This window comes from Callospermophilus lateralis, chromosome 9, assembly GCF_048772815.1.
Source record: "Callospermophilus lateralis isolate mCalLat2 chromosome 9, mCalLat2.hap1, whole genome shotgun sequence".
Taxonomy (NCBI): Eukaryota; Metazoa; Chordata; class Mammalia; order Rodentia; family Sciuridae; genus Callospermophilus; species Callospermophilus lateralis.
This window is the reverse complement of record NC_135313.1, coordinates 21,546,057-21,573,549: the sequence shown is the minus strand read 5'-3', so window position 1 is coordinate 21,573,549 and position 27,493 is coordinate 21,546,057. Positions and strand designations below refer to the sequence as shown.

Here is a 27,493-nt window from a genome sequence, read left to right as displayed (position 1 = left end):
AGCCTTCTTACTACACTCACATTTCTCTATTCTTACAGTTACTACCATGGAACCAGCCACCATCACCACATGCCTAGCCCATGGCTGTGAGCTCCCAACGTATATGGCTTCTTCCCATATACTTTGGTTATCTGCAGTCCCATTCTGTACATCGTGACTAGAAGATTCCCACCTTAGATTTTCCCCATTGAGCAATTACTTAATACCCATCTCTTTCCTCCATTATATGCAAACTCCATAGGGTCAGGGGAAGGACTGTCTTCTCACCATTCTCTAACCAGGGCCTTGAAATAAATGCCTTTGGATTAAATAGAGAACCAACAGAATATGCAACTTACCCATAAAAATGTATTGAGATACAAATAGCCTATTAATTATTCATATTTAAAATTTCATACCCAGAACAATAAAATGGGGCAGCCTCAGTTTAAATCACAGCCTCTTTAAATGTCTTCTCTATTCTTTTTCCTCACTGGCCTCTTATTTCCTATTAGAAATCTTGCCTTTTAAGCCCTGTATTCTTATTAGAAAGTCAACTCCAGCTTTAAACAGGTCATGCAAATAAGAGAGGCTATATGTTCACTCTTTCCGTGACCTTCCTCTATCCCTTTTATTTATGAAAAAATACCAATTGCAGTCTTTTGGCAGTCACCGAGCTTACTTACAGTGCTTGGAAATAAGATGTGCAACAACTGACACATTTTCTTAAACAAAGGCTAGAGTATCCATAGCACTGACTGAGCAGCTAAGAGCAGTGAGGAGAATCAAACACACACACACAAATGTAAATGTCTCTTTCACACATTTGAATCTGTCCTCAATTCTGACATAGGAAACTACAACTTAAGAGATGAGTGAGAAAAGACAGTCCCTGTACTGCCTCTGGCCTTTTTGATTTATATCTGATAGCGGGTGATTTTTCTGTTTCTTTATGAATCAAGGTAAGGATTTCCTGTGATGGAGCAGCAGGGGCTGTGTGTGTTCACACCAGGATGTGCAAACTCAATCTTACACAAGGACCATACCAGAAATCCAAATAAATGAAACAGACTGGATGGATGAAGCAGTGAAGATTAGTGGAGCCCAAGGAACAACCAGAAAGCGAATGTTCCCTTTAAGAGAATAACCCTCCATGAGCTACAAACAATGTCCCTGCTTAAGAATGTGCACTTAATGTTGCAGAACTTCTTATTACCTAAGACATGCCAAGAGTATTTACCTCTGTTAGGAAACTCCTCATTTTAAAATATTTGCACCAGAATTAAACATTTTAAGCTGTATCGAGGAGGCCAAAACTAGGTGGAACAAATGCAATTATCTGGTGGGCCCAATCTAGGCTTTGAATTCAGAGCTTAGGACCTCTGATTTAGATTCTATTCTATAGGATATAAGTTGAACCATCTTATTTTATCTAGAAAATGTAATAACTTATTTTTTTTAATAAAAAGACATTAATTTACAAAAAGAGCAATATGTTTTATAAAATGATCCCATGATAGTAACTGTTGGAAATAACATACATGGTAGTAGTTTTCCCAGCTCCATTGGGTCCCAGTAAAGAAGTAATGTGCCCTTCATAAAAGTTCAGATTGAGGTTGTCAACAGCGACTTTGGAGCCATAGATCTTTGTGACTCCGTGCAGGGCAACTCCTACTGGGAGATCTTTAGGTTCTGGCTCAATGTTGGAGGGGAACATGTACTCAGGACCTAAAGAGAAATCAAAGGAAGCGTTGAAAGTTCACGAATAAGAACATACAGCCAGAGCTAGACTTTTCTCAATAACAATTAGAGACTATATAAATACAATGTTCTGAGAAAGAAAACCCAGAAACAAGTGATTTATTACAGTTCTTACTTGGTTCTTACTTGGTTACAAAATGAATGAGGTGGGAAACCACATTCTCTAAGGTTTATATCTCTAAGGGACCTCTATTGGAAAAAGTAATTCCAAAATGCAGTTTTATAATCCTAAATTCTCCTTCTTCAATGGATCCTGAATATTCAAAAGTTAAGTCTGAGGCTTTGTCCTCTGTTTGGGTGGAATGATACCAGTTTACAGATAAATGTCTACAAATTGTGATTTTTTACAGATGTAAGGATAGCTTGGATCTCTGGTTTACAGAATCCAGTTCATTAATTACTCCCTATTTCTTCAGGTGTCACCAATAGACAGGTTACATGGGTCATCCTTACCTTATAAAGATGATACCACTCTTCCAATGTCAGCAAGATATAAGCTTTGAATTATTTTCTAGCAATAGTGATGGGTTATACTAAATTACCCTTATTTTTTACTTGGTTACTCCTTATGACTGGTGGCAGATGGCTGGAATTAGGGGTGCAGACTGTGGCCAAGGAACAACATTTTCCTCTGTGTGAGTCTAACTGGACCACAAAGGGATCTACAGTCTTGGCCTAATTAGCACCATATGCTAACCAACAGAGCTAATGAGGCCAGAAAAAGCCACAATTCAATCTCCATAAGAGTCCAAACACATATGTGTAGACCTATTCATCCATGACTAAAAGGATGATAATTTTGCCATTTAGAAAAGCATGATTAAAACTATTGGTCATGTAATTTTTATATCATTTCTCTATAATAATGCATATTGACCTACTTGTCTTACTGGCAGATGGGTTGGTGTTCTGCATCATGATGTTGGTAAACATAAGACCATTGCTTTTCTCATGCTTCACCTCTGCACAGCCAAATCGCTCCTTCCAATAGGAAGGAAGGATTGGAAAATACCATGGAGCTGCCATACCATATGTCCCTGGAATAAGAATATATTAGGAAAAATTACTATTAATTGATTTTTAAGATAACTATCAGGAACTAGACAATGGAATACTATGTATGGTTCAGGAAATAACTTCCTTTGCATTTTTTTATTTTTTATTTTAGTTTTCAGTGCTGGGGATTGAACCCAGAACCTCATGCATGCGAGGCAAGCATTCTGTTACTGAAATACACCCCAGCCGACTTTCTTTTTATTGATATTATATAAAAACTAAAAGGTAGTCTCAGGATACAAAGTCAAGAATATAATCTCTCTTCATTTTTTTTATTAAACAGCTTCATTGGGGTACAATTACACACCATAAAATTTACATAATGAAAGTGTACACTTAGGTGCTTTTTTATAAAGTTGTGTAAGCATCACCAAAATCCAGTATTATTCCATTTCTGTAATTTTAGAAAGTTCTGTGCTCTTCCCCCAGTACCAGGCAATGGCTGATCTGCTTTCTATCACTATATACTCATTACTTAGAGCTAAGTTTTATGCAAATGAAATCAACTGTTTCATTCATTTCTAGCATTAAAATGTACAAATATAAATAAAACTTAATGGAAAAGCACTTAAGCATATTAGAAACGATGACCATTGGAGAAACAGAAAGGGAGCTCAGCTAGTCTTCCACTTGAGTCTGGTCAGTTGTCCTTAGAATTAGAGACTTGGCTTTTGCCTTTTACTATCTCATACATTTTTTAAAAGATATTTTTATTTGTTTTAATTAATTATACATGATAGTAGAATGCATTTTGATACATCATACATAAATGGAATATAACTTCTCATTGTTCTGGTTGTATGTGATGAAGAGTTACACCAGTTGTGTAATCATATATGCACATAGGTAATAATGTCCAATTCATTCTACTCTCCTTCCTACTCCCATACTCCCTCCCCTCCCTTCACTCCTCTCTACCTAATCCAAAGTACCTCTGTTTTTCCCTAACACCCCCTTATTATGAGTTAGCATCTGCATATCAGAGAAAACATTCCACCTTTGTTTTTTTTTTTTTTTGGAATTGGCTATTTCACTTAGCATGATATTCTCCAGCACCATCCATTTACCGGCATATGCCATACTTTCATTCTTCTTTAGGCTGAGTAAGTACTATCTCACACTTTTATTTGGAAAACTTGGGTTGATTTGCCACTGTTGCATGCTTCTTAATTTACCCCATTTTATAAGTCAATCAAAGAGGAAATTCAGCAGTGCATTATCTCCAAAAATTTTGGTTAGTTTTGGGATTTGAGGATTGTTTTGAAGATTACATATGGTGAAAAAACTGTTAGAACATATACATTAGTTGACTTACAATCATGACAACCATAAAAGGCATATGTCTGTAGGAGCGATGTTCATACCTGGGAAAACATTCCTGACATACCAAGCAACGAGGAAATAAATGAAAGAGTCTGCAAGGATTAGACAGCATAGCCAGCCGAACGAGGTGGTGTCATCCTGGACAGGGGAACTGTACATATTTTCCCACTGAAGACCTACAAAGTGAACACAGATGTTTATTCTTCTGTGACATTTGTCACAGCTGTGAAAGGTAAAACCTAGTTTTAAAGAAAGCGAACTTACCAACACCTTGCTCTTCATAGCGTGCGATATATTGGCTTGCATAGCTGAATGCTGTTGGGGACAGCAGGCTCTGGGAAGAAAATAAACAGCAGTGATAGTTCATACACTTCACCCAGATGGACCTTAATAGACTTAAAATGTGGGACATTTGTATAGGTAGCATTGATGCTCATCTATAAGTACACTTAAAACACACAAGTCCATTACCAAGCAAACTACAACTGGGGGAGAAGGGGAGATGGGGAGGAGGCAGAGTAGCAGAAAACACATCAAGAAAATTAAGACTTGAAAAATATTTGTTACAAATCCAAAAAATATATTCAAATTTATTAAATATGGGTAAGCAATTTAAAAAGTAGGTCATTACATAGTAACATAGTATTGAGACCAAAATTAAATGAAAATATTAGGGGCCAGAAGATGTTTTCACTTTGTAAATTTATTTCAGGAAAAAGAAATATCATGAATGAACGTTTACTAAAATATCAATTGGTTGGATACTGTTAACTGTCACAAATTACAAATTTAAATTCTGTTTAAATCCAAGGTATTCAATGATGGATGAAAGTTATTCATTAGTAGGTCCATAAACAGCAGTGTTTTAATATGATGAAACTTGCTTCTTCCTCCTGAATTTTAAACTCAATAATCTTTATTCTCAAATTAATTTAGTTCTTTTGAATGAAAAGGCAGAAAAAGATTTCAAAGTTGATACATATTGCCTATGCATTTGTCTTTATACCTATAAGCTATATTTTGTCATGAAAACCATGACAATTATTCATATAAGAATAGTTCCAATACCATAGGCTCCAAAACATTTCTTGATGATTCTAAAACATGATCTATTCCATTTTAATGGTTCTTTTTTTCAGGAACTTTTTTTTTTTTTTTAACAGCAATACTTGTTATGCTCAGGAAAGTGTGAGGGAAAAGATTTCTTTTTCATAGTCTTATGCTTGTATGATATGTAACCATGTAGGAAAACTATCATGACTCTTAAGCTTACTTTGTTATCAATGAATTTCTAAGTTTAGATAAGTGAACTTCAAGCTTGAGAATAAAAAGAAAGGGGTAGGGGGGACCTATTCATCTCATACACTGGCCATTCAGACAGTTGACTTACCACAAATACTTTCACTACGTAGCTCAACTCGTCCTCAACTGTAATCAGAACAATAAATGGAAAGAAAGCAATGACGTAGATGAGGCTTCCAATCAGAGCAGCAATATTCGTGTTGTTGAAGAAAACACTGATAAGATAGCTCATGGCAATAACTGAGAAGCTATAGTCCGAAAAATACAGGAACAAAATGAACCCATTTGTTTTAGGAAGAATGTTGCCAAACTTGAGTATAATGATGAGAATGATGATGGTAACCAGTAAAAATCCAACACTTTCTATAAGCCAGGCAAAAAAATGACTGCAGGAGTTCACACCCATCATCTTCATGTACTGTAAGAAGGAGAAAGTGTTAGCTGCCTCCAAAGATGAATGACTCCTAAGTAACGGTTGTTTTTGTATCATGACAAAATGTCCAAGTCTCCAAATACATGGAATGAGGCATTTTCATAATTAACATTAATCAAGTATTTATCAAGCTTACTATGTGAAATATGATTACTATACCATCCCATCTTAGACTGTATTTTTCCAGAGTATCCAACATGATGAATATTTTAGATGGTGGTGGCATTAGTTTAGACTAATTTAGAATAGATCATCAAATTCATGGTGTCTCCTGCAAAATTTTACAGCATGAATTTGACATTTGTGCAGGCATGACTATTTCAAGCTGGTGAAAAACCATGATGGTTTAACTTCAAGTTCAATATAGAGATGTAGATAATAAAAATCTACATTTAAACTAAATATTAATGAACAACGCAACTATTATTCATGTTCCTGAGGGAAATAAATGGACCCAATTCCCAAGAGTTTAAAATTATAGCAGCACAATTCACAAAAGCTAAACAATGGAACCAACCTAGGTGTCTATCAATGGAGGAATGAGAAAGAAAATATGTTATATACATGTGATAGAGTTTTATTCAGCCATAAAGAAGAATGAAATTATGTTATTTGTAGGAAAATGGATGGTACTTGAGAACATTATGTTAAGTGAAATAAGTCAACCACAGAAAGTCAAAGTTTATATGTTTTCTCTCATATGTGGAAGCTAGAGATTATAAAGAAAAAAAAATGGGGGGAGTATCTTATGAAAATAGAAGGGAGATCAGTGGAGTAGAGGAAAGGGACGGGGAGAAGGGAGGAAGGGAGAGAAAGAGGGAATATTGGGAATGATGCTGTCTAAAATTATAGTTAGATTGTGCACATGTATGAATATATAACAAATCCCACCATTATGTACAACCAATTAAATGCACTGATGACAAATATGGAAAATAAAAATTTAAAAAAAAAAGAATTCAAAATATGGGAGCTTGGAAGGGAGAACTTCTCCATCTGTAGCATTCACCTGGAATGGAGGTCAGGTTTACCATCCTGTTTTCCAAAAAGACATTGATACACCCATAATAAATTCAGCTATCTGAGATGTCCTATGTTTTTCTCTCAACTGACATTCTTTGATAACTCATGGTATCCTCAGGGCCAGATGTTCTAGCAAGGCAGAAAGACGAAGCAGCAAGATCTGTTTGTGCCTAACTCAAAAGATTCTGAATGACCTAAAGTCCGCTGGACCTTGTTTGTCCTAAATTTGAGGACATTTGGTATTCTGGAGGAACTTGGATATCCTGCTTTCAAGTTTTAACAATTCATGATTAATGTTAAGTTTGTGAATCTAATATTCCATTTTTAAAAGGAGCAAAATAAATGTTCCACTAACACCTTTATAACTTTTTTGTTATTGTGGTTGCAAAAACAAGGATTTTCAATGCTCCTTTCTTAAATCTGACTTGTCTAGGAAAATAATAACAATAGGAAATGCACTGGGTCTTTTGCTCTACGAGCAAAAACAGTGATTTTTACCATCTGGTTTTTGCAACTTACCACATTTTGATAACTCTGCTGCTCTTGTTGTTACCATGGAGACGGCTACCTGCCTGCCAACAGTCTAAGCTGTGGGCTTTAAGCTAATCACCGCTGAGAAAAAAAACTGTGACTTTTCCTTTTAACTTTGCCCTCTTCTTCACCTTCTTCTGTCCCTCTGCTTTTCTCTTCCTCAGTCTTGTCCCCCTTTATGGCTAAAACTCAACCTATGTCTCCATAGGAATGGAAGTCTAGGACAGAGTAAAAAATTTACATAGAACAAAGATTCACTATGTAAAGTTTTCCCCAATTCCTAGGATTGCTGTTATTGAAAACAAAATTACACTTGAGTGTGAAAAAAAAAGGCCTCATGGATCTTCTTTCAGAAATTTTTTCCCTATCCTTTATTTTATTTGAGAAAATTACTGTGTCGTGTTTGATGACTGCACTTCAGAGATATTTATCAATTCCAATATCATGACGACATGCTAGCTCTTTTTATTTGTCCTTTGTGTTATTTGTATTTTGAGGTTTTTTACTGAGGTTTGGACTGCTTGAATATAATTAGATAGGGGAGAATTATATGGGGGAGATATGGAACCCATATAACAATACCATAATTTTATGTGTCCTTAACAAAAAATACCCCTCCCCACTCCAAGTGCAATGTATGTGAGTAGAAGCAATGTCAGTATATTTTAAAAGGTGAATATAAAATATCTAGGACATATCAAAGCCATGACATGAACTGATTTCAAGTGTATAAACATGTTTTTCTTCCCTCCTGATTGAAAGCTGCAATATAAAACATGTGCATACCTAGAAATATTTTCCACTCATGAACTTGTTAAAAGATAATCTGGTAAGATTGAAGACCAAGACTAAAGATGTTTATCATTGTCATTTGTAAACTTTTTAGAGTCAAGATGGTATTCCTATTTCTAAGAACATAAAAGTTGGAGACTGATGATTTTACTTTCTATTGAAACAGGCTGAGTTAGGTGCTTCCAAAAGTATTTACTATTTAACACTCTAGCACAAAACTTCAGAGTTAAACTTTAGGATTGGATGCAGTGAGAACAGCTGCTATTCATAAAGAGAAAGAGTGATGAGAACATATAAGTCATCCATAAATTATCCAGATTCACTGCCAACTCTGTGATAACAAACAAGACCAAGCTTGCTGACAGAAGATGGCCTACTGAAGATGGCTGGCTGTGCTTTCTCAGATGCCATTAGCTCCTCCTCAAAGTGACAGATGTCAAGTGACAGCTTCGCAATCAAAGAATCACTTGTCCCAAGCCTCCTAAACTTGCCAGAGCAATTCATCAATATCTGATAAACAGTTGCTCAAGGAAAGCCTCTCTGCATAGTGGTCAAAGCTGGCCCCAGCTCACAGCAAAAAAGTTAAGAAAGAGATTCTATAAGATTTGGGGTGAAGGTGTTAACACATTCACAAGAGGCTTATATACAGAGGTTGACACTAATACAGAAAAAGAAGTCATAATGTTCATATATTAACGTGACAGCAATGTTGTCATTCAACAAGTATGTCATGTACCGATTCGTAAGTTATAATGACATCTTCAACTTAAATTTTTAAAAATTCTCTTAATAATAGAAATTTTATTGATTGACTGATAAGATATAAAGGATGTTGTGATCATTCATTACTTAGAATATTCCAAATTCCTACTAGTGGGGTGGATAATGCATATCAGGAAAACATAAAAAATTATTTAATGTGAATCTCCAGAGGACTAAAAATTTTGCATAATTCTTGGTAACAGCTCACAGATATCTTAAATTCCCTGTATAAATTGAGAGAACTTCAGAATTCTGTCTCCAATTGAATATAAGCACTGAAAGCCCTATGAATGTGCTATTGGATCAAATAGTTGGAGTTAACCCATAAATATGAAAGAGGTAAGAAAAAAGATTCTTCTCTCTGTGTTATAAAATTAGCATTTTATAGCTTCAAAATTTTATTTGTTAAATGCCAGGAATGTAGAACAAAACTGCATTGAAAAGCATTTTTAAATAGTTGTTTTTAAACTACAGGATTAATTAAAAAAAATAAACTTAACTGTCATTAATATTTGTGCTAATTTTAAAGGTCAAAGATTCACTAGAATCAGACCATACAACAAGGTCAAAGATTAATGGCTTCTTTGAGCTTGCAATTAACTTGGTTTTCTTGCCCAGATTTTAGATTAATTACAGAAAGAAAGAGGTAAAATATTGATTTTTCTTTTCTTTTCTGGTTTAATCTGAATGAGAAGGAAGTAGAAAATGGGAAGCTTTATACTTCAACTGGATATAAAATTATCGTATTAAAAAGTGATTTCAAGTTTCTGGTACCCTAACAGATTATCCGCCATCATCCTCAAAATTCCTGAAAGGTCTATGCTATCAAAATAAGACTATAAGAGTAAATATTGCAGTGATATGGAAAAAGCTCCAGTGGAAGTCAAGTGCCAGATGTGTTCAAGTCCCAGATATTCCATTAGCTAGCCCTGCAGTCCTCAGCAGATCACCTCTCCCTTATTGTGCTCAGCTGTTTCCATCTTTGAAAAGAAGGAGGGTGGATGTGAACCGTGGCCAGGGTAAAGGAGTTGAGAAGGGAGCACCATTCTACTCATCACACACCTACAACTTCCATCATTTCGTTTCATAAATACACCAGATTCTTCAAATTTAGGACACCATCAATTTAAAGCTGTGCCACATTTTAAATGTTACCAAGAAAGAAAAATCACCGCCAAGTAAATCATGATACCCTATCAAATGTGCCGTAATTTCAAAGGCCTCAAAACATGAAAAAATTAGCATTTAGAATTGATAAAATGTGTATAATCCGGGTGACTGAGTATCTTCTCTGTTCTCAGAGATCTATACTCTAGAAGTATAGTACTGAGTGAAGTCTAGATTATAAGACTTTAGAGCATCGAAGGGATTGGGCCCAAGTGCACATGGATGGTAGAACTGTAACACTCAAAGACTGCTACTCTGATTCCAAGTTCAGTGATTTCTCCACATATGACTTTGACCTCAAGACCAGGTGGTTAAAATTTCAAAGTGAATGCCTATCATATGAAGACACAGAGCTATAAAACAGAAACTGGTTCACTGTTAAAAATATGTCTTTCCTATCTTCAGATGAGAAAGGACTTCATTATGCTCTGATAGTTTTGGGTAACACACATAGACATAGACACAGTCTAACACAGGATAATAAATACAATGTGTGTGGAATATACACACATATATTATACACACTTGTATGTTTGCATTGACACACATCTGTATACATATATTTGTTCTTTCTACCACAAGTAATGTTTTTTAAGGTAGATATTTATTTTGAAGAAAAAAAGAACTTCGTTTCCATCACAGTTTTTACTTCAAAGTTTTCCTTTTATCTGTGAAGATTTCCTTCTGAATACCAGGAAACCAAGAGAGAGATAAAAAATGGAGACTTGCAATAAAAATCATGGTCCAGGATATGGGCTTAAATTTCTAAAATGGAAACCATTGCATACAGTCCTGATTATAGCAGGGGTTCAAATCAGTCCATGAGATATTTACCAAATTGTAACTAAAATATAAAAATGCAGCTATGGAAGATATAAAAAAAATGCAACCAGAATTTAAATAGAAAATGTCAGAACTGTTGATTCCAACACTGGGGCAACCCTGCAAGCCTGATGCTCAACCAACCAAAACTCGAAGCAGTGACTTGTGCTTTATCGGGAGAAATAATCCATCGCCCAGGAGCACTGACAGGGTATGTCTGAAGAGTCCAGTGGACGAACAGCTGACTCTGACCTTGTTATTTCAGATTTTCAGCCAGGTCTTGCAATAATTAGTGTGCCCCCTATTTTGAAACGTTTCAGCTTTGTTTTCCTGATTTTCCACGATTGAGTAAGAATGGACTCATTATAGGACAGGCAGATAAAACAATTTCTATCTAAATACAATCCAAAAAAGTACATACTGTTTTGTCACAAATTCTAAAAAGAAGTAACATATTTTGGATTGGGGTTAATTTTTATAAAGAACATGCCCAAGAAGAGACCATGCTTCACATAGCAAGTCCTATTTTCCACCACTTTAGTAGTATTAACCCTATTAGCTACATAACATGAAGTTCTTAATTTTCTTAAATTAGGGTCATTGGGAAATGGAAAAGAAGGTGACTGAAGGAGACAAGGTATACTGGAAAGAAACTTTCCTTGAGAACCAGAATAAGCCACACATCTGTATCCATATCTATAGCATGTACATTTAAAGTTGTTTAGTTACCATGCCAACAATTTTCTGCCTTAATAGTTATTGTTGTTGTTATTTAAACTTCCTTTGTTAGATTCTACATCCTATAGGTAATTTGGGGGCAGAAAAATACTCTTAGGATCATAATTATACTCATTTTATTCAAAATTATTCAGATTGTTTCTCAGAAGTATTTACTAAATGACTTTTACGTTGATTTTTGAGAAAACAGAATAAGCTGCCTTTGTGATTTGTAAAATGTTTGTCTTTCCATTTTACTCATAAGGTATGGGTTAGGTTTTCTGAGTTTGGATAGGCGTGATGAAAATCATAGTAATTAACTGTTCTATGAATAGGAAAGAAAGACATAATATGAAAACATTCCCAACATACCTCATGAAGCCGGAGGTCTTTCTCATAAACAAGCTTTTTTACAAAAGCAGCTATAAATACAATCCAGGCAACCATGAGCACAATTGGAAGAGAATAAGAGACACTGGTTAGGAAGCTGTAAAACAAAAACAAAAACAATCCAGTGACCAAAATGAATATCACCCTTGCAGATTGTAGTATGTAAAAAATACACTCCCTCCTACATCGAAATTATTTCCCACTTAGAAATTGAGAATAATAATATGACTCCATTATTTATGAAACAGGGCACCAGCTTAACAGTAGGCCCATGACTTTCCTGCTGTAATGCTGCAGGACAAAAACACATCTCTGGATTGTTAGATAAAGTTGCTATATTATTTAAGATGTGTTTGAGTGCCCTGTCCGAGAAATAATTATTACATAGATGTAATTGCAAAGCTCAAAACTCTTCTGTCTAAACGAAATTCTTATCTAAAAGGCAGATTGAAAATTAGGTGATGATTGGTTTATCTAACTAACATCTGTATCTTCCAAAATTACTGTATTTATCTACTCTTAGGAGCTCATAGTTATTATTAAGCTAAATATCCCCAAATGAAATATAATGAAATCTAAAGCATTTGATTTAAAATACAAAGAAAAAACTTGGACTTCTCAAAGGAGCCTAAGGAGATGTTACATAAATATTGTAGAAATGTCTTTTTTGGTAATGCACTACATTTGAGGAAGACCTCATTAAGCACCAGGTGTATTCCTGAGTGGCCAGCTCATAACATTTGAAGGTTCAAAGTCAAAGTCTATTGTGCATCAGAAACACCAGAAAAGCTTATTAAAACACAGATTTCTGGATCCCTCCCATAAGCTTCCAGTCTAGTAAAACTGAAACAGACCAGGAATTTGCTTTGGAAACAACCTCCCCAGTGCTGCTGCTGGTCTGGAAACCTGGTTCTGAGAAGTACACAGCCCTCCTGCGGCTGAGGCAAAGGCAGTAGTTTTCAATGAATTCTGCATTAATCTGTTATGTGTCTTGGGCTCCACAGAAGGTCTCATTTGGAGAAAGGTCCCAAGGCCATTTTCTTTTGTATTTTATCAGACAAAAGAATTACCCCCAGGTTTCCCAAGAAAATGCAAATAATAATGGATCACGACATCACTATCATTCATTATCACTTTAGCATGCAGAAATATATCACCATCAGAGAGATGGGTGTTTTTCAGTGAGGGAGCAGTGGAAGTTTGGGCCATATCCATTTTATTTTTCTGGGTAAACTGGCACGAGATAAGCATTTATAGACCATTTGTCAGATAAATTTCGTCTTGGACCAGGTCCAGGCTTGATGCAATTTTCTGGCTCTAGAATTAGGAAAAGGAACCCATTCATTAATAACAACTCTTCTATAATGTTCCTTCCAAGTGATTGTGTATTTTAGATTTGGTCTAGTAATAGGAGAAAATCTGGTCTGGTAATCAGAAGGACTAATGCAGTGTTCACTGTGTATCTCAGTCAAGTTACTTAATCTTTCTGGACTTCAGTTTCATCTGGATATTATGGACTATAATACCTACTCTCACTTAATAAAACTGTAGGTTGTTTGATGGGACAAATGAAACAATGTGTGTGGAAGCATTTTTGTAACTAAGCCAAACTTGATATGTGCCCTTGCAGCTTATGATCATCCCCCATACAGAATGCAATTACTTTTTATTCTTTAAAAAGACATCCAGGCACCCACCATTTTAGGTACTAAGCAGATAACCAACGTCTGGTGAATATTTCCCCTGTCCTCTCATGTGTGTGAAGGAATAAACAGAAATGATTTCTCCAAAAAAGTGGTTGGTCACTAAGAAAGGGCTTGAACCTGCAGACTTACTTGTCCTTCATGAAGCAGGGATAAGGAATCGCTTGGACCTGGACAGCTATTTCCTGCGAGTTCCTTCCTGTTTGCAGTTCAATGATTGCTCTTTCAATACTATCCTGTAAATAAATAAAGGCCCTGCCATAGATCTGGTTGTGTGACGGAGAATTGTGTGGCCCTGGGGCCCAAATCTTGGTCCTTATGCTCCTTGTGGTCTGGGCGGTCTTGAGGCTCATACGGATGGTATATTTTACGACAGGAGGAAGAGAGACATTTTCAGAGTCATAGCCTCCATCCCAGCTTCTGTTAGAAGGAAGCTTAAAAATAACACCTAAAAATAAAATAGCAACAACAGCAGAAAGGTTATTTTATGGGTGACATTATTCATTGTTCAGAGTATACATCGGGGGCAGCCAAGGAGTCAACTGAGTTAGAATGTGACAGTAGGTTCTGGCCCCTGATTTACAGAAAAGACAGTTCATAGGGAGTGTCCATCTCACAGATTCAAATTTGGGAATTTAAGAATATCATCACAAACTAAGTGAGGAGGCTAAATGTGACCCTCTAAGTTACTTATTATAATTTCTAAAAATCTGCTTTTTAAAAAAATTTTTTTTATGTGGTGCCGAGAATCGAACCCAGTGCCTTATGCATGCTAGGCGAGCACGCTACCACTTGAGCCACATCCCCAGCCCACTGAAAATCTGCTTTTTAATGAATGACCTTGAGACTACGAGATCTATGATCATGGCCTCAACTTCATATTTTAATCACGTAATTTTTTTTATTCTTAATTTTACCTACATCAGTGAAATCAGACATGGCCAAAGCCCCTATTACATAGACTATATGGTTAGTGCTGCACGCAGGGTTCCCGTTCGTAAGAACATCAGAGAGAGTGATGACCTCCTGACTATTTTTCTGGGTTCTAAATGAAAAAGGTAAGGAAAGAATTTGGCCAATTTTAGTACAAAGGAAAGCTCAGACCCTAATAGAACAGCACTTACTTCCAAAGAGTTCATTGCTTTTGTAGAGCCTTTTGGCTTCTCTCTCCATTTCATCTATGGTTTTTGCTCCCTGAATACGGTCATATAACACACAAGAGGAAATATTTACTGTCAGGGAAGACAGTGTGTTAAGCTGATCAATGATGTCAATGTTGTTCTCTAATTTCAGCCTGAGAACATCTAAAAAAACAAGGCAAAGAGATTTTTTTTTAATTATAATCTTTATTTAGTAGTGAGATAAAATACTGATTTTCTTGGCATATATTAAACATGACCTAGATTAGAATATGACATTGTAGAGTTTATTCTAAAAATAGCGGTCCTATACCTAAAAAAAATGTATCTAGTTCTGCAAAAAATTCATTGAGAACATTAGCTAGTTACAAACACAATAAATTTGGGTTCAAAGAAAGATACAAGATAATTTAAAAGTGTACTGTTATAATTTAACTTACAAAGGATTAAGGATGGATAATTTTAAAAACTTGTACATATAATTAAGAAGAAAACTATAAACTAGAAATGACAGTTTAGGATAAACAGAAATGCCTACTTTGTACCAGGAATAGGAAAGTACAAACTGAAACACAGGAAAGTCTTTATAGAATGTCTAGAAAATATAAACCACATCATCCCCTAAACTGTGAAGACACATTTTAGGTGTTTGAGGATCTGAGCTACATAGAGTTAAGACTTTCTAATATTGTTTGATTTTAAACTTTATGTGAATCACCTCTATTGATATCTGCCCCAATCTAGAAAAAATTATCAAGACTTTATTTTAGGTAATTACTCTGGAAGAAACAGGAATTAATTGTTCTTCAACTTTATGATTTCTGAGGAAACCAACAGAGACAAAGGGTAAATATAAAATTGCAAGTTAACAAATCATTTGGCCAATTATATTTTTACTAACTAGATAACCACAAATACTGAGAAAGCTGTGAATATCGTAAATTCCTCTTCACAGAATCAAACATGTCTTTTCCATTGTCGAAAATAAGACTAAATTTCTCACAGAGAGCAACTTTTTAAATGCATTAAAACATAAAGCAAAATGTACTTATTATTTGATGTAGATACTGGTGGGGGAGGGGCAAATTGTGGTGGAACAGTGGCCTCCAGCGGCCAGTGGAAATCAACTCAAAACCAAAGGATTCTTTAGAAATGCTGGTAGAACAAATCAAAGAAATGGTCTTGGAGCTAAGTACTCCCAAAATTCAAATTATAAAACCCTTTAGATACGAAGTTACATGTGTGTGTGTATACATTTACATATACACAAATCTCATTGCTGCATTTATTTCAATCATTTCAAATTCTAAACTTCATCTTATATTTTAGAAGTTTATGAATGGTAAAGTTTATATAAGAACTTTATATTTTATTCCTGATATTTTACTCAAGCAGTGCCTCACTGAAATGATACTTTTAGAGAACAGATCCAACAATATCTTTTCTTAATCAAACCCAGTTGACTGTCCTAAAATGCACATGATTATATGTCATATAAATGTAACATAATTCCTCCCTGTTGGTTTACTATCTAAGCACTTTAGGTACCAGCAGTATGGGGGGAAGGAGGGGCATTTGCTCTGCTACTGCCAAATTCTGATGCTCTCAATTCCTTCCTCATACAGTGGTTGCATAGCAACAGTGAATCAGACACAGCCTGAATTAGATGTCTTGCATCCTTTAGGTTGAAGGTAGGGATGTGGCAGAGGTAATGCATAAGTTCAGACAGCTTCCTTTGATCCTCTGCAGCCTGGTCCTTTTAAGACCCAACCTTGAATACTGATTTTAGGTTTATTTTCCTTAGAGTCTGCACATGGCCTTTGTCTTGCTTTTGCTAACTTTATAACCTCTTCCAATTACATTCTGTGTTATTCAAATGATACCAAGACCAGGAAACATAAAATGTTAAATGCAAACAGAAACAAATCATTTCATCTTCCCATGTCCTTGAGGACTTGCTTATCATCAAATTATCAAAAAAAATTTAAAAAAGGAAAGGAAAACAAAAAATAATGAGCCCTCTTACTTCTAACAACCTATGATTGAAGAAAAAAACTGCACTTATTAGAATATATTGCAGTACAATTATTGAAACTAACTATAAATAAGTGATGTCCAATTACTGCTTGTAATTGTAAATAACTAGGAAGAAGATGAATGGATATCCAGGATCTCAATTTTCTTTGCATAACTAACTAGAAGCTACATATTTAGGAAAAGGGGATGAAAGTTTTCACATGGGACAACATTCTTTGCAATTTTTACATGACCAGTAAATGAAAGTATTGTGCAGCTGGACTCACCGAGTTCATCTATCTGCTTCAGTAGTTCCACAGCATCAAGTCCCACCGAGAACTTGACAAAAACTTGCACAAAAGGGTTCCTTAAAGTATTCTAACAAATGATAATAGATAATCAGTTTTAATCCAAGAAGAAAACATGCTCAATCATTGTCTCTCTAAAAACAACCACAGTAAAATGTAAGCACAGGTGGGCTTATCACTAGACCACCTTGCAAAGGCTCACATACAAATCCTTGGGAAAGAAGAAGTATACAGCTGGCTAGGATTAACTTGAAAGTCTGGGCTTTGACTTGTCCATAGACACAAACCAGTTAGCATGCTACAGTGGTCAGATATGATCATAATTACAAGATTAAGAAGTCATATGTAATTTAGCAGTCTTTTTCCATATAGCTATTACATAGATTTCTTTTTAACCAGACTGTGGTGTAGCACATGGTGGAATTTTGTTCTCCTAAAATAAATAAAAATTTTCAAAAATCATGATGTCTACATAGAATCTGACACCACACTTGGTTTGTATTCTAATTACTATTTCTTACTTTGAGGTTTTTGGTAAGCATCCAGCCCCTCCCAACACCAGATTGCCTTTCTATAAAATAAGGATAAATGACTCATCTCACCAGAAAAGTCAATGTTTTGTACAATAACAAGTACAACACTGATGAACATGAAAAAAATGTACTGATGTTAAAAACAATTGCTTTAAGATATAAAGATTTTTTTCCCATTTTCCAAATTAGAGGATATAACTTCTATGGCTGAAGCATTACTACTAGCACGTTTTACTATGGAATAAGTTCTTTATCACTTATTTTTCAACCATATTTTATGGTAAATACTATTATTTGTGTGTGTGTGCATGCACATGTGTACTGGGCCTTGTGCATGGTAAGCGTGCACTCTCCCAGTGAATTATAACCCCAGCCCTGTATTATTGTCTCTAGTTGACAAAGCTACAACTAAAGGTATGTCAGTTCTAAGAACATACAATTAATAAGGGCCAAGGGGACAACTGAAGTAGAAAATTCAACTCAGCTAAAGAAATGCTTATTTATCTTATGTGTTAACTTCTGACCTAGTTTTTATGTGATCTAGGCTTACATTGGTTGTCCTTTTAGAGCACAGATTGATACTACTTATAATTCTGTCTTTCTTACCAATATCTTCTGTTTTATTATCATGAAGATGAGTGATTAAGCACAACAAATATTGTTGGAGCACATGTGCAATAGAATTACTTTGCTCAATCCATAGCTGCTAAGGGTTCTAAGGGTAGTTGGTAGCATTTAGACAGATGGGTATTATAGTTACATGCTGTGATAAGAGTCCTTTAAAATCTATTCACCAGGAACTAACTTGTGCATCATGGAAAATCCAAATCAGAGCATTATGAACAAGCAAAGATGTGTGTTAGCTGCAATTCAGAAGTGAGCCATTGACTCCATTCTCCCATCACTCCTTGACAATCAATCCCATGACATACTGTTTTCAAATGCTTCTACAAACACATCCTCACAAATTTGTCAATTGGTTATCTCATTTACATACCCATCTTAGAGATTCATAACCCACAGTTCAAGCACTTTAAGTCACCTACCTAATGGTTTACAATGGTAAAACCAGGCCTTGTGCTAAAATCTTGTAATGTCAAATTCCTGCATATTTACAAAACTAAATTTTTCCTCCAGAATGAATAGCAACTTATTTTGTTATAGAAGGCAATGAAGATATTTCCATCAGATAATGATCCCCCTGTGATCATGGTCAGAGAGATTCTGCCAAATTACCATAGTTTAGAGCGATAACATACAGAGAATGTTCTGTGTTAATTCATCACTTTAGCTAACAAACTTTTCCTTAATAAAATAATAAGTGTTTTTCCTCTTCACAGAAAAAAAAAGTATAAGAAAAAGAGCAATTTTCCACTTAGGACCATCCTAGGTCAATAAAGCTCTATATAAGATTTCTTATCTTAAACTCATTTTAAAAAGGCTACTTAAAATGAGCATGCTTAAACTTAGAACCCAAATGGAATAGTCAGTTGTGGAGAAGATGTTTGATGACAAATTTATACCATTTTATATATTTTTTATTAAATGTATTATATATCTATTTTTGATATTTATTTTATAACTTATAAAATTCAGGTTGTAAGTAACAAAAACTGAGGGAAGTATTTGGGTATAATTTTTCTGAAAAATTTGTAAGATACAATCATTCATTTCATGCTTAATTTCCTGAGCATAATCATAAGGAAGACCTTTTTTTTCCTTTTCCCCAAATATATTCTAGGGCAACAACAGTTTTCCAGGGGCTTCTTGTTCACATGCAAACCATTGACTTTTGAAGCTCTTACATTGTCCATCATTTCTGCCTAATTTCTATTCTCCAATTGGTCACAGAGGCTAGTTTTGATGTTTCATCTCTAATTTTCAATATTTCTGTTTGTAATTGGAACATTTCCCTACATTATTTCCCTTATCTTCAGAAAATCCTGACTCTTTTACGAAATTTTACTACTACTTCGTATTTGAGTTGCAAATGTCACATCTTTAACCCACGCTAGAGTGAGCATAAAGATTGTTTGAGCAGGTACTAAATTTTGAAGGGCCAATTTATTAGAACACTTTTCCAGGTATAATAACTTTTGCTTCCTTACATATCCTTGAACATACGGTACTTAGATAACTGGTCTGATGAGAACATCGTGCATGATACGTTAAAATGAATTTGGAATTTGATAGTGCATGCATTACATATTTCAACAACAAAATTCTCCAGATTTAACGTTCTCTAGATTATTAGTGTGTTAGGAATATTAGTTCAGTTAGGATAGCCAAACATATCTTAAAGGAGAAAAATACATAGTGACTAAAAAGTATTTTACTTTTTAAAAACTGATTTACATCACTAGTTAGTTGTAGACCAATTTGAAGAACGTTTGATTGCTGAATTAGAGACAGGAGGTGTGATATAGAGGGGCAGATGATTATGGATGTGAGTGACAGATGTGTTCTTCTGACTCGGATCTTTCTGCAGGAAAGGTAATTTTAATCTGTTGAATATGGATGCTAAATTACTATTTGTATATCACATAACAAAGTGATCAAAATCTCAAAGAATTACCCACTATGGTAAATGACAGAACTATCTCATACCTGGAGCATTGGAATTGCCTGGTTCAACAGGTTGAAGGAATTCATGAAAATTGGTGACTTATCCATCCACTCTTGAGATTTCTCTCTTAATTCCGCCAGCTGCCTCAGTGTTACATTAGACTTAATGACAAAGAAACAAAAGAGATATGGCTCATTAGCATTTTTCTATATTTTAAAATTATATCTTAAGGTTGGTTTGTTACATAACGTCAAAGATCAGTTCTAAAAGGTAGCATTAACAAAATACATTGTCAGAAATTTCCTATAAGATCAAAAGTTTTAGAAAAGAGATTTAAAAAGGGTCAAGATCATTTCTAAAAATTCTGGCAAGTTTAAGGTTTGCTTCATGACCATAATGAACTTGTAGCTAAAATGAAAGTATATTTTCTGAATTCCCACTTTTTTTTTTATTATTGTTATCAATACATTTAACTTACTACTGAACATTCAAGTTCAAGGACATAAGAAAGATATTCTCATAATTTGCTGGTTACAGCAATATATGTTACAGCCTTTTTTTTGGAAAGGAATCTGACAACAGCTACTAAAATAATACAGATCAGTGTTAGAATTCTTCCTAGTATGTGCAAGGCTCTAGGTTTGCTCCCCAGTACTATAGAAAATTAATTCATTAATTTTTAAAAATTAAAAAAAGAATTAAATGAAACATAACATCCTTCAATCCCTTAATCCTAAACATACATCTCACTGACCTAAAAATACCACTGTGTAAAACCACATGTACAAGCATATTGATGGCCATATTATTTAGTTGTTTACATCAGCCAAAAAAGCAAATGCAAACACAGTAAACAAAATGAATGCCCAACAACTAAGGCTTGGATAAGTGATTCCATGTCCTAAAAAAAATTATCAATCATTAGAAAGAATGGATTGAACTATCCCAATAGAGTTAGAAAATTTCTGCAATGTATTCTTTTGTGACAAAGCATTATATAGAAAAAATATTGTAATACAATCTCCTTTTAATAATGCAAACAATGACCACAGAATTCTGCATATGAATTTGCATATAGCATAATACTCTGAGTTACAGAAATGTGAATGAATAAATTGTAGAACAGCACATATTTGAATGCTAACATACATTTGTTTACATGAAGGGAAAAGTAAGATCAAGAGTGGAGAAAGAGGGGAGAAAAATTATATATAGAAAGTAAACATGTGTATGATTGCATTTGTGTAAAATTATGCAAAAATATATAGTCACTTAGTCAAAGAAAATGTTAAATCAAAAAGCAAAATACACTCAGTATTAACCTCTTGTTCATTTTTATATAGACATAAAAATAATGTTATAGTCACATTGGCTAGAGTTCATCGGCTGTAGTTAATGAGCAAGTAATGGTGAGCAGAGGTTTTTTCACTTTTTTCTATCTTTTTAACATATTAAGTTTATAACTCAAATCATTAAAGTCAACTTTAAAATGAAGGAAGACACTATTATAGTTAAATGGTGTAGATGATAAGTATAGTCTTTTTTGGTACTGGGGCTGAAACCCAGAGATTCTTTACCACTGAGCTACGTTCCCAGTCCTTTCTGTGTTTCATTTTGAGGCAGGATCTTACTAAATTGTTGAGGCTGTTCTCAAACTTGTGAGGTGCCTGCCCCAACCTCTTGAGTAGCTGAGACTACAGGTTTGTAGCCACCCAGCCTGGCAGTATACTTGATATATATATAATAATGTCTTTCTCAAAATTTGTCTTTTATATAAATATGAAATATTAAATTATACAACCAAATATGAAGCCAAGAATCTCTACTTCAGTGGTTGCTTTTCTTCAAACTAGTTATATATAAAATGACTCAAGTTTTTTTCCTACTATGATTATTTTTATGTACTTTGTAAGTTAAACACCAGTTGAAAAATTCTGTGCCTTTTGAGATAAGTTGAGAAGTCTGAGGTCCTGATTCATCCAACCTCATTCTCACATGTCAACATGGCTCATTTCGAAGGGTGACCACCTGATCTACACTGCTTATTCATATCTAAGGTAGCAGGTGAGAATTATTAAGATTTCAAAAAGTCAAAAGTAATAATAATAGTAGGTAAGATATAGAAAAATCAGAATCAGCCAAAATAAATTTGAAGTTGACTACTGTTAAAAAAAAAGCATCTTAATACTCAAAACCAATATATGGAGTTATCATAGTCAAACCTTTTCCATTATGGCCTTTGTGACTGGGTTATATGGTGCATATAAAATCCTTCCCAACAACATGGGTTTCAAGAAAGCCCAAATCACAGGTCCAGCAGGCATGTTAATGATGTCTTTGTAAAGGGAGAAGCAAAATGGTGCTGGAAGAAAAGGGAGAAACAAAATCATTAAATAGATGTATTTCCAATCTATTTCCCCATGGTAAATTAACACGGATTATTAGTCTCATATCCCCAAATCCAAGCCTTAGCATTTCTTATATTATTAACAGATGTGAAGCATCTGGTGTCAAAGCAAGAAAGCAAATCTTTTTTAGGTAAGAAAGTTTAACCCAAGAAGCAGGCTCAGAATAAGTGATGGCATTTTGCCAAGAGGAGAAATAAAGATTGAAAACCACACTCTAGAATTGCTTCCAACAGATCCATTTCACCAGCATTTAATTTTCCAAAAATACACACATTAAAAAAAACTGTTATTAGGATACATAAGACCTTTTCAATAAATGTTTGTTGAATGAATAAAAAGATGAATATATGAGTCAAAGCCATTTATTCGAAACATCCATACATTATTTGGAAGAGCGGTGCTGATCATATTTTGCATCTCAAGGTTTATAGATCAAGAAAACGGCTTCGATGTGCCACTAATGTTTATAGTTCTGCTGCATTCATGCAGCTCTACCATATGTGATATCAATTTCAAATGCTAGAAAGTTTAGGAAAAATATTGACCTGATAAATATAAGGCAAGTTTTTGCTATCCACTGACAGGGAAGTTATAGTTCTAGGACTGGCAGATTCTACACCTTGCATCTGTGCTCTGCATAATAATGTCTTGGTCAACAATGGACCACAATACAGCTGTGGACCCATAAGATTATACCAGGTGGTGATCTTGTAGCCATCTTAGTTTGTATTTTTTTTTATTGATTGTTCAAAACATTACAGAGCTCATGATATATCATCTTTCATACATTTGACTCGATTGGGTTATGAATTCCCATTTTTTCCCCAAATACAAATTGCAGAATCACATCGGTTACACACTCACATTTTTACATAATGGCATATTAGTGACTGTTGTGTTCTGCTACCATTCCTTAGTTTGTATTTGTATACTTTATGATCATTGCACAATGGTGAAATCACCTATTGGTGTATTTCTAAGACTATATCCCTACCATGAAGTGACTTATGACCGTGTAGTGTTGTGATTTACAATCTGCAGCAGATTGCCTGGGTTCAAATAACAGCTCTGATACTTCCAGCTGAGTGACCTTGATAGATTTGTCAGCCTCTTTTCCCCTTGGCCCGCTGTGAAGAGTGAGCCAATTAATATACTTAACATGCTTGACATGTGGTGAGTGCTGTGTAAGTGTTTTCTATTTTTATTCTTGGGGAAAATTAATACTTTGTTCATCATAAAAAGCTAAGACAGACTAGATGAAGTTCTTAATTATTAAGAATAATTATCATGCTTATTTTGGAGTACACTTACTGGTATGTAAGGGAATTCCATATTTTGCAGCAATTTGCTCTTTACTTAATTTATAAGTCAAAAAATCCTTGGTGTGGTTGCCTTTTGGTTTCTGGGAAGAGGGCAGCATCGCGGTCAAGTAATCAGTGGTAATTCCTTGGGAACACAATGCTTGGGAGATGGTACTAAATGATCCTTGGGGTGTGTTCACTCGGTTGCTTCTGTACATTCCCTGGGAGACAAAAATCTGAGATTTATTAACATTATGTGAGCTATAGATGCTACTAAAAACAAAACAGAAAGGAAAAATGATAATGCTTAGAGCATTCTTTGTTTCCATAATTCTTTTAACATGCGCATCCCAAATGTAAATACAGAATGATAAATTCACCAATTTAAGAGGCAAAAAACGTTGCTCAAGTAGTTTTCTTCTGGGTGATTTTTTTTTTTCATGTACTAGATTGGTTGCTGAATGTATAATAACTAATCTTAAATAAAAGTTAGCATGACAGAAAGAATCTTTCAGCCAGAACGTTGCTGAGTGACTTTTCTACCTGTGTTAATGGAGTGCTTCTGGGCAGATGGATTTGTTTCAGGGATTTCATTTTGTCTAGCAGCGGATGTGTGCCGGAAGCCATCTGATTGAGAATCTCTTTCAGTCTTATGAAGAGTTCTATCATCTTTTCTACTGGTTTTTGATCTTTCCTAGGGAAAAACACCTAAGAGAAACAGAGTAAAAATAAATGACTTATGTGAGAAAACAGGAACCTCCATGCATTGTTGGTAAGAATATAAAAAGGTACAGACACCTTGGAAAGAAAACATTTTTAAAGTTAGTTTAATACTGAAACATATTACCATACAACCCCAAAATTCTATTCCTAGGTGTCTACCCAAGGAAGTGTAAACAAAAGTTTTATGCAAAAATTTGTATTGAGTGTTCATAGGAACATTATTCACAATAGCCAAAATGTACAAACCATCCAGGCGAATGGATCCACAAAATGTATATTGTTAAAATGAAATACTATTTGACAATATTAAAAAAGAAAATGCTGAAACATGTTACAACATGTCTGGAACTCACAAATATTATTACTAAGTGAAGGAAGCCAGACAGACCATATATTGTATAATTCCATCAATATATAAAATATCTATAAACTCTATATAGAAACAGAACTAGAGGTGTTCTAGGCTCGAGGTTAGAAAGAGAAGTAACTGCAAGGGACCTGAGGTTTCTTTTTTGAGTGACAGAAGCATTCTAAAATTAGATCATGGTAATAGCTGCACAATTCTTTACATTTACTAAAAAGTCTTTGAGTTCCAGTAGCAAAAATCCAAATAATTCAACTAAAAAGGGGGCAAATGATCTGAATAGACTTTTCCCAAAAGAAGATATAAAAATGAACAACAAGTACATGAAAAAACACTCAATATTGCTAATCAGGAAAATTCAAATCAAAGCTACAATGAGAAATGATCTCAACCCACTTTGGCCATTACGAAAGATAAAAAATTAACAATGTTGTTGAAGATGCAAAGAAGGAACTCATATGTGGCTGGTAGGAATGCAAATTGGAATACCCATCATAGAAACCAGTATGAAATTTTCTCAAAAACCTAAAATAGGGCTACCATATGGTCCAGCAATCTCACTACTGGCTATATATCAAGAGGAGATGAAAACAGGATGACAAAGAAACATCTGCACTTACATACTTATTGTAATGATAGTCACAATAATCAAGGTAGAGAATCAACATGGTGTCCTTTGATGGAGGAATAGATATGGAAAATGTGATATATTTACCCTATGGAATATTATTCAGCCCTACAAAGACTAAAATTCTGTCATTGTCAGCAACATGAATGGATGTTAAGTGAAATAAGTCAGGCACACATTCTTACTTATACATGGAAGCCAAAAAGTTGATCTGATTGAAGTAGAGAATAAATAGAGGTTAATGGAATCCTGAAAGGATGTGGGCGAGGAGCAGATGGAGAGAGGATGGCTAATGGGTGCAGGGGTGCAGTTGAATAGGAGTAATGACTTAGAATGTCCTGTAGCACAGTGGGGTAACTATGTTGACAGCATAGATTGAATATTCAACAAAAGCTAGTAGAGAGAATTTTGAATGTTCCCAACACAAATAAATGATAAATATCTGAAGTAATATACCAACTACTCTAGTCTGGTCATTGCACAGTGATAACATGTATTGAAATGTCACACTGTACCCTGTGCATATGTATACTTATTGTGTTCAGTTAAAAATATTTTTAAATCATTGAGTTGTGTACTTAAAATGAATGAATTTTGTGGCATATAAGATTTAAAAGGTTACAAAAGAAATATTTCAGAAACCAGAAAGTTAAGTATCGATTATGTGACGCTTCTTGTATGTGTATTTTATTTCTCTAAAATCAAATAAAATATTCCTAAGTATCAGAAAAGCTCTGTGATTTATCAGGCCTCATAATTTTAATCTAATAATGCTTATCTGCTTCAGGAACTATCATCGAAAATATTTTAAAGTTTTAAATTAATATCATCCTTCTCTTCTTTTATTCAAAAAATATTGAGTGCCTGCTAAGCTCCCAGCACTGGGTGGGATAATGGGTATACTGCAGGTTACAAGTTGGCATCATCCATGACCTGGCTGTGTTTTAATAGGAGGAACAGATATCAAACGAGACGATGACTGGGAAATATGGCTGGGAAACATGAGGAGGCAGGAGAGTTTAGCTAAAGAATGATTCATATCATACTGTAATATATACAGCATTAACGTAGAAGGAAATTCTGTTCTTTGCAACAAGAAGGATGAAGCTGGAGAACACAATGCTGAGTGAAATAAGCCAGGCCCAGGGGATAAATGCTGCATCATCCACCTTCTGTGTGGACTCTAAAAATGTTGAACACGTAGAAACAGAGTAGAGTGGTGGCTGCTAAAGTTATAACGACATGGAGAAAGGGGGTATGGTGGGGAAAGGGTTCAAAGTTCCAGTTAGATAGGAGGAATAATGTTAGAGATTTATTGAACATGGTGACCATTGGTAGTAATCATTTATACTTCAAAATTGCTAAAAGGACAAATTTTAAATATTCTCACTACAAAAGAGTATTAAGTCAATGGAGTAATTAGATGTGTTTCTTAGCTTGACTAAATCCTTCTGGATTGTGTAGAAAACATCAAAACATCACAGTGTATACCTAAATGTATGTAATTATTGTTTGTCAATTAAAATTCAAAATTTAAACAGAATCAAACAAAAATAAAATGGTGAAGTCCTCATAATTTTTTTATGTGGGTCTGAGTTATTTTTATGTGGGGCTGAGCCATCAGAGATCTTTCCAAAGTGGAACCCTAAAAGTGAACAATTACAAGCCACAGGGAGAATGAGAGGAAGATTACAGGCAGAGGAAAAGTCCTTCATGTACCCAGGGAAGGAAGGCAAAGGCCACTAG

At 34.7% G+C, this 27,493-nt stretch overlaps 1 protein-coding gene across 2 annotated transcripts in view; it reads right to left on the bottom strand.

Moving 5' to 3' along the window:
- Abca12 (ATP binding cassette subfamily A member 12) overlaps positions 1-27,493 on the bottom strand; it is a 162,293-nt gene that overhangs the window by 39,318 nt on the left and 95,482 nt on the right. Inside the window, exons 16-28 of one of the 2 annotated variants that reach the window (XM_076866065.2) lie at positions 24,576-24,740; positions 24,043-24,253; positions 22,546-22,685; positions 20,365-20,484; positions 17,204-17,294; positions 14,886-15,065; positions 13,894-14,209; positions 12,041-12,155; positions 5,510-5,839; positions 4,384-4,453; positions 4,161-4,295; positions 2,622-2,777; positions 1,521-1,707 (exon numbers count right to left, since the gene is read on the bottom strand). In XM_076866065.2, coding sequence (XP_076722180.2) covers positions 1,521-1,707; positions 2,622-2,777; positions 4,161-4,295; positions 4,384-4,453; positions 5,510-5,839; positions 12,041-12,155; positions 13,894-14,209; positions 14,886-15,065; positions 17,204-17,294; positions 20,365-20,484; positions 22,546-22,685; positions 24,043-24,253; positions 24,576-24,740 — 2,216 coding nt within the window. The remainder of the gene's footprint in view (positions 1-1,520; positions 1,708-2,621; positions 2,778-4,160; positions 4,296-4,383; positions 4,454-5,509; positions 5,840-12,040; positions 12,156-13,893; positions 14,210-14,885; positions 15,066-17,203; positions 17,295-20,364; positions 20,485-22,545; positions 22,686-24,042; positions 24,254-24,575; positions 24,741-27,493) is intronic. The other variant, XM_076866066.2, reaches the window with a different exon arrangement.